Source organism: Solea senegalensis, linkage group LG8, assembly GCF_019176455.1.
Source record: "Solea senegalensis isolate Sse05_10M linkage group LG8, IFAPA_SoseM_1, whole genome shotgun sequence".
NCBI classification, from domain to species: Eukaryota; Metazoa; Chordata; class Actinopteri; order Pleuronectiformes; family Soleidae; genus Solea; species Solea senegalensis.
In genome coordinates, this window is record NC_058028.1 from 1,695,568 (window position 1) to 1,704,501 (window position 8,934).

Sequence of the window (8,934 nt, forward strand, 5' to 3'; positions counted from 1 at the left end):
CATCTGGATACCAACAGCAACAAAGTCATTTAAGGTGAATAACGAGGTCATATTGATGAGAAATGTATATTTTTCCCGTTTTCAACCACAGTGATAAAAACAATGACGATGTTGACTGAATATTCCGACAATGACACAGATAAAATATACTTTTGTACAGTGTGCACACATTAACTTTGGTTAATGACGGACTCAATTATCGTTGATAAATCATAGTGCAATATGAAAAACTATCATCATTGACGGTAGGATGTAAATAAAACTTTCTCAGAGTTTGTTGAAAAAAAAAAATAGGATTATGCTTTTACTTTGAAGGGCACCTTTGTGTGTGTTGCTAATATTTGGTGTGCAGGACTGTTGTTACCAGTTTAAAGTCTTCTATATGTTCCATATACAGTATGTTATGTCACAATCCAACTGTACATAAGAGTCTGTGGAGCTTTGATCTGCAGGGCCGTCTCCACGTGTTTTGTGTATGAAGAGTCTGCCGTGTAACAAATGTGCATTCAGATATTTATTTCTACTCCATGTCGACTCAAAATCGAGTAAATAAAGATTGTGTTTGGTTTACCTACAGCGATATTTTCTTAACCACAGCCTCAACAGTGTTTCGCACACTTTTTATGAGCAAATGTGTTTAGAACATAATGTTACTGCCATTTCTGTTACACCTTTTACTCATTTGAATATGTAAAAGATAAATATGTTTGATTTGTGAATCGTAACTTCATTTTTGTTTTATTCAAAACAATCGTTCCGCCCATCCAACGCGTTATCATGGTGGAGGGGTCTGCGTGTCCCAATGATCCTAGGACCTCCGTTGTCTGGCAGGTCAAACAGGTCCTAGGTGAGGGACTGGACAAAGCGGTTCAAAGACCTCTAAGAAGAACAGGAATGGACCACACTCTCCCACGCCCGGACACGGGTCATTGGGGCCCGGGGAAGGGGGACGATGGCGAGCTCCTGGTGGTCCAGAGTGTGGGTATACTCATTGCCCCCGGCTCGGGGCCTGTACATTGGGGTTCAGCCCGGTAGACGAGAGGGTAGCCTCCCTCTGACTTCGGGTCAAGGGACGGGTACTGACTGTTGTTTGTGCCTATGCAACAACAGCTGTTCAGAGTACCCACCCCTTTTTGGTGTCCCTGTAGGGGCTGCTAGAAAGTGCAACTCCCACCTCCGGCAGAACTTGGACCACTTCCCGATGGAGGCGGGAGACATTGATGTGTCGCCTCCATTGTTGAGGCGGCTGACTGAAGCTGTAGCCGTTGGTTGGTGCCTGTTGTGGCGGTAACCCCCAAACCCGTTGGTGTCAGACAGATGTTTCTTCTTCTTTGCTTCCTCCAGTTTTCTCTGCTTCTTTTTCACCGGCTCTGCCGTAATGAACGTCTAAAACAACACCATCGCTGCCTCAGTTTTATACTCAGTACCTGTCTATGGGCTGGACGTGTGTAGTGCTGTGGAGCAGTTTGTGTTTTGTCATGAGACTTTTGCGAGACCTCCTGATTGTGAGGCCTCTGGGTCAGCGGCCCTGACCTTGCAAGGCTGGTTTTCTGCTAACAGACAGCAGGGGCAGTGGAGACAGCAACAAGACATTTAACCATCACCGCAACTCTGAAGCTGTTAGATTAAAAATGCTGCATAGTTCAGTTTTAATGTTTATCACAGAATTATTGAAAAATCCTTTAAGATTAGTGATGGAAAAATTAGACTGATCCAATAAAGCTCTTGTACATGCTCACACACTAACACACATTTAATTCACCCTTCATCACTAGTCTCTAATGGTTGCTCTTTCTTCTCAAATGTATTTTTCCACTTCATTCCCTCAGAAACTCTTTCTGTCAGAGATGATGTGATACGTCTTTGAAAAGTTAGGAAGTTTACCCAGTGGCATTAGATGTTTTTATTAGAATCCCCCAGTGTTATATGTGAATATATATATATACACATACATTAGAGGATTGATTTATTTTCCATTATTTCTTTAGTCCCATCAGGGCTTCCATAGCCAGAGGACTCGTCAAACAATCAGACCCCGTCATGTGACTCATGATGTCCAGAGTCTCTGTATATATAAGTTCATCCGTTGCCAAACTCCTGAAGAGCTGAAGTCGAGACAGAAGCTGAAACTCGCCTCAACTGTTTGGTGAGTGAACACATGAACACGCTCGTGTTTACAGACTGTTGGTGATTGGTTAGAAGCAGCTGCTTCGTTTTGAGAGTTTACATTTATGTCAGTTTTGTTTTTGGGAACTTTTTCTAAAACTTTTTTTTTAACGCAAACGAGAGACGACACAACGTAAGCTCGAGAATTAACATAAATCAACCTTATAATAATCTATTTTGTAATATGTATGTGGAAAAATAATAAATCGTTTTATGTTAATTTACGTATAATTGTGTGCGCGCGCGCGTGAGACAGAGAGAGAGACGGATCACTGATAAATATAATATTTCTTCCTGAAAACAAACATTCATGTCCATAAAATCACAGTTATGGTCTGAAAATGACTTCACACATGTTTTACTATGCTATTGCAGCACTTTGTCAAATACATTTGCAGCATAAACTTCACTCATTTGCGTCGTAAAGCGTGCGTAAAGCGTGCGTAAAAGTGAAATAAACCTCATATATATATGAATGTACTTTTGTTTCTTTTTTCCCAGCGCAACTTTGTCGTCCTTCACGTATATTTCACGAAAATATGGAGCATCTGGAAAACTCCACAGCTTTCCCAAACCGAATCTCCCTGCACACAGAGAGCAGCACGAGCTCCCTGACGGACAAAGGCGACGGGGACGCGTTTCTTTACATACTGATCGTCATGTGTTTCTACGGAGTCTTCCTCTGCGGGGTCATGCTTGTTTACTTCCGCTCCAAGCGCAGGGAAAAGAGAAGGATCAACATCTTTACGCGCCTGGTACACGAGGAGGAGCGGCGGGAGTGGGGCGCTCTGCCCAAGAAGAACAGCCTCTCCTTCCCCGCCGCAGCCCCCGCTGCCTCCGGACTGCGATCAGTGCACGTGTCCCTGCCTTTCTGCGGTTTCCACGGCAGCCACTTTGGACACCGCAGCAGCGAGGACGCGCTGCCATCTCCGCTGGCGTGTGCGCTGTGCACCGAGCAGAGCAGCATCAGCTCGCTGTGCTCATCCGCGGACACGCACATCGCCATCGAGGAGGAGTCGGACAGCGGGACGGCGGAGGAACCGGAGGAGCAGGTGAAAGGAGGGTCGGGGAACAGCGGGGACGATTCAGGCTGAGAGGAACTCAGAGAGGCGCACAGAAGAAACACCAGTTGGAGAGAAGAACAGGCACATTGAAGCCTTCTTATGTCATAGACCACCGAATAAGTCTAACCATGACTCATCAGTAATGATCACTAATCAATGTCACCAGGATCTGATCTCTAGGGAAGATATGGAAGAAGTGAAATGCGACAATGTGGCCTGGATGAAGGTCATGGCCATTTGGGGAACTTCTTCATTTCTTAGTTTACTGTCATCAGTTTAAAGCAGTGACTTTAGGTTACTCTGCTGTTTGGGATATTTATAACACATATCTGTCAAAATTCTAGGGATGACTCAACACTTTTCATATCCAATACTGATATCACTGCTTTGAGAATCTACTTATGTGAGTATGATACAGTTTGTGTAAAATACAACTTCCACTCATCATTTTCTCCACAAAGATCACAGCAGACATGTGCATCCCTCACTCTTATCTGGTCACGTGACTTTGGTGGTGCATTAATATTTATGATATTTAGTGTTTTCTGATCATATCTGATTTCTTACCCCACATCTGATCCAGTGATTCTGACCAGTATTGGATAAATACTGATAGTGAATATCGTGTCAGCTCATCCTTAGTTAACACATAGTGAATGTAAAGGTTCAGTTCCACTGAGTAAAACGTCATTTATCCATGAAAAGGTTGTTGGAGGTCATCACGCATGTTCCACTGGGGATGGATGGGTGGATATTTCAAACCCATAGGTGGATTTTTATTATTTATCATCATCATTAATATTATTATTATTATTATTATTATTATAATCAACAACAACAATCGCTGACAGGAAAAAAAGTTGGATAAACTTCAACTGGCAACACTCAAATAGATTAGTTCGAACTGAATTTGTATAACTCACTAACTTAAGTTTGAATTGTGCCAAATGAAGCCATTTTTTTAAGCTTTCTTTTGCTTCGTGTATAATCATTTCAATGAATATAAATAAGTACAAAATGAAACACATGATAAATATAATCACGTATTGCACAGCTTGAGCGCCCTCTCCTGCTCCTCACTGGTTTGGGCCGATGACTCACCCTGCAGAGACAGAGACAGAGACAGAGACAGAGACAGAGACAGAGACACTTTGAGGTTTTGGCTCTTTGGACTGAACTTGAATGCTCTCGCCGACATGGACCTGAGTGTTGAAACAATGTACCTGGAACCCACTTGAAAGAATCAACTGTAAAATGTGTGTTTGTTGTAGCTCTTTTTTTATGGACACGCTGATGATGTCAAGGTTTACTTGAAGAAAGAAAAGCACTGTACATATGTGGTTTGTATTTGTCACTCTGTAAGGCTTCATGTAAGCCAGGATCATTGTAGATTAAAAAAAATGCTTTTGAATGAAGCTTTAGTTTCTTCTTTTTGTGGTGTACTCTGGTGAATGACCAATGGGGGGCAGTGTTGTAGAGGATTGCAAATAAGGAAGATGAAAGATGAGGGAAGAGGAGAGTCTGTTAGTGTAAATGTTATTTTCTTATGTATTTCAAAGATAACCTACATTAGATCTTTAGAGTCATACAGAATAATACATGTTAATACTCCTTTTTTAACTCTATTATGTTATTATTATTATTATTATTATGTCATCATTAGTAGTTGTTGTTGTTGTTGTTGATTTACTGGTAATATTGACTAAACGTGTGGTTGTGTGTGGTCCCTGTACTGAGACACAGACACTCACACTCACTTGCACCAAAGCTCATGAATAAAATCGAAACATTTTTCAGGTCAGAGAAACACAGGAGCAAATGATTTCAAACACTAAAGTCACAAAATAACACATTTGAACTGAGAGTGATGGAGGCAGCAGTGGAACGACTCTTGTGCTCTGACGTCAAATCCCTTTGAACTCAAACGTTGAGAAAAAGTGACACATACGTGGCTGTTTTTGAACAGTTTTTACTTTGTTAACTTTGTTAACACCGTTAGTGTTCAAGTACTCATGACACAGATTAGGATGACGTAAAGTCTCCCTGAACGGGAACTCACTGACAACAGGAGGAAGCTCCAACATGTTTTGTTGCTGGACACGTGATGACCATCTCTCCCTCACAGCCAACATCGCTGCAACAGCTCAATCTTACAGATACATGTCGCACAACATCAGAAGGATATGGCCTCTTCTAACCCAGAAGGCGGCACAGGTTCTGGTCCAGGTTCTGGTCCAGGTTCTGGTCCAGGCTCTGGTCATCTCACGCTTGGATTACTGCACCTCCCTCCTGGCTGGTCTTCCTGCATGTGCCACACGACCTCTGCAGCTCATCCAGAATGCAGCAGCTCGACTGGTCTTCAACTTACCGACATTCTCCCACACTACGCCGCTCCTCCGCTCCCTTCACTGGCTTCCTGTAGCTGCTCGCATCCGCTTCAGGACTCTAGTGCTTGCGTTCCATGCTACAAACAGATCCAGTCCAGCCTACATCCAGGACATGATCAAAACCTACACCCCAGCCCGCCCAGTCGGCTCTGCATTGACAAACTGGCTCGCTGCCCCCTCACTGAGAGGATCGCAGAGACATTCACAGAATTCACGACTGTTCACTGTCCTCGCGTGTAAATGGTGGAACGATCTCCTCATCGACATCCGGACAGCAGAAACCTCCACATCATCCGCCGTCAACTAAAAACACATTTGTTTTGACTCTACCTCGACTAAGACGACGACGACAAAAAGAAAAAGCTCTTACTTGTACATCGCACTTAATATAATATAATGACATGTAATGTCATGTGACCTAATGTACTTAACGGTTGCTTGTGAGTAGCATTTACTAATTATAGTAATTACTTGTGAACTTGAAATAGTAAATGGTCGTTATAAATAACGCTTCTGGGCTCGATGACCACTCAAAGTTTCTGCCAATCATCCATTCACTCACACATTCATGCAGCGCACATGTGCAGCATGTACATGCTAGCACTGCTAACACATCCAAAATCAAATCATATTCAGTATTTTATTCATTAAGCTTTTTGTGCCGTGGCTAAAATCAGTTTTTCCTGCAGTCAAACATCTGCGTCTCATGCTGAGTCCAAAAAAGCTGCACTATCCCTTTATTAAGCTCATGTTAAACACTCCTGGAGCCTTTGGAGCACATGTTGACTCTTGAGTTCAGCCCAGCAGACGACGGCAGTGATTCACTGATGCTGAACATCAGACAAAACAAACGACAGATGGCAGCTTCAGGTTTTCTGATCCCTGACAAACAGCACACGCACACGCACACGCACACACGCACACGCACACGCACACGCACACACACCTGCAGGTCTCAGTGCACTGACAGCTCCTCACACCAATGGCCTGAACACACATAGATTTAAAGAAGCATTGACAGGGTGAGCTGTAGAGTACGTGAGGTGACATATTATATCAACCTCTCATATTATGATATATAATATGTATATATATCATATTATGATATATAATATGACAGGTTACACGGAGTATAAACGGGGAATAACGGCAGATATTTGGATTCACATGACTTTAGCTTGGTGAAGCATTAAGGGTTGATGTTTATTCGAGTTTTATCTTTTTCTACGTCAGTTAGCTGGTTGAGTGATTTTATAAACCATAAAATAACTTTTATAAGGATAAACATGTCACAAACGCCTCTCCCATGGAGCATTATGATAGAAAGGGCAGCGGTGACATTATTGACAGTAAGAACATAAAACTCAAATGTTCTGCATATTCTGTCTGGACAAATGTGTTAAGCAATATTGTGCAACTATAGACACAGTCATTATGATTTATGATTATTGTTTATTAGCGTGCAGAATAGCAAGAGAACAATAGGCTACACCTTGCTAATGCTTTCACGATGCTACAGGGAATCACCGAACAGTATCTATGCTGTGACTGTTGACATGTTAGACAATCAGCAGCTCTGACGTCTGGAGCCTGAATGAGCTCAAAAAAAAAAACTTACACAACAACTTCGTCTGTTTAGTATCGACCTGAAAGTTAATGCAAATGAATTATGTTTATGGAAAATACCATGTCACTTTCAATGGAAACAAACTATTATAGTATCAAGTATTATAGTATCAAGTATCAAGTATTATAGTATAGTATCAAGTATTATAGTATAGTATCAAGTATTATAGTATAGTATCAAGTATTATAGTATCAAGTATTATAGTATAGTATCAAGTATTATAGTATAGTATCAAGTATTATAGTATAGTATAGTATAGTATAGTATAGTATTATAGTATTATAGTATAGTATAGTATAGTAGTATAGTATAGTATTATAGTATAGTATCAAGTATTATAGTATCAAGTATTATAGTATAGTATATATAGTATCAAGTATTATGGTATAGTATCAAGTATTATAGTATAGTATCAAGTATTATAGTATAAGTATTATAGTATAGTATAGTATTATAGTATAGTATTATAGTATAGTATAGTATCAAGTATTATAGTATAGTATCAAGTATTATAGTATCAAGTATTATAGTATAGTATCAAGTATTATAGTATTGTATCAAGTATTATAGTATCAAGTATTATAGTATAGTATCAAGTATTATAGTATAGTATCAAGTATTATAGTATTGTATCAAGTATTATAGTATCAAGTATTATAGTATAGTATCAAGTATTATAGTATAGTATCAAGTATTATAGTATTGTATCAAGTATTATAGTATCAAGTATTATAGTATAGTATCAAGTATTATAGTATAGTATCAAGTATTATAGTATAGTATCAAGTATTATAGTATCAAGTATTATAGTATAGTATCAAGTATTATAGTATCAAGTATTATAGTATAGTATCAAGTATTATAGTATAGTATCAAGTATTATAGTATCAGGTATTATATATAGTATCGCATTATAGTATAGTATCATATTATAGTATAGTATCAAGTATTATAGTATTATAGTGAAGTATCATTATAGTATAGTATCAAGTATTATAGTATTATAGTATAGTATCAAGTATTATAGTGTTATAGCATAGTATCAAGTATTATAGTATAGTATAGTATCAAGTATTATAGTTTAGTATCAAGTATTATAGTATAGTATCAAGTATTAAGTATAGTATAGTATAGTATAGTATCAAGTATTATAGTATAGTATCAAGTATTATAGCATATTATAGTGTAGTATCAAGCATTATAGTATAGCATAGTATAGTATAGCATAGCATCAAGCATTATAGTATAGTATAGTATAGCATCAAGTATTATAGCATAGTATCAAGTATTATAGTATAGCATCAAGTATTATAGTATCAAGTATTATAGTATATATAAAGTATAGTATCAAGTATTATAGTATAGTATCAAGTATTATAGTACAGTATTATAGTATTATAGTGTAGTATCAAGTATTATAGTATAGTATTAAGTATAGTATAGTATAGTATAGTATAGTATAGTATCAAATATTATAGTATAGTATCAAGTATTATAGTATCAAGTATTATAGTATAGTATAGTATAGTATCGTATTATAGTATTATAGTATTATAGTGTAGTATCAAGTATTATATAGTATATAGTAAGTATCAAGTATTATAGTATAGTATAATGTATTATAGTATAGTATCAAGTATTATAGTATAGTATAATGTATTATAGTATAGTATCAAGTATTATAGTATAG

At 38.4% G+C, this 8,934-nt stretch overlaps 1 protein-coding gene across 1 annotated transcript; it reads left to right on the plus strand.

Annotated features, from left to right (window-relative positions):
• The first annotated feature begins 2,078 nt into the window (after nt 1–2,078).
• kcne4 (potassium voltage-gated channel, Isk-related family, member 4) lies at nt 2,079–4,019 on the plus strand. The gene is made up of 2 exons (XM_044032389.1): nt 2,079–2,146; nt 2,668–4,019. The coding sequence occupies exon 2, from the start codon at nt 2,706–2,708 to the stop codon at nt 3,258–3,260; it is 555 nt and encodes a 184-aa protein (XP_043888324.1). The 5' UTR covers nt 2,079–2,146; nt 2,668–2,705; the 3' UTR covers nt 3,261–4,019.
• Nucleotides 4,020–8,934: the final 4,915 nt, after the last annotated feature.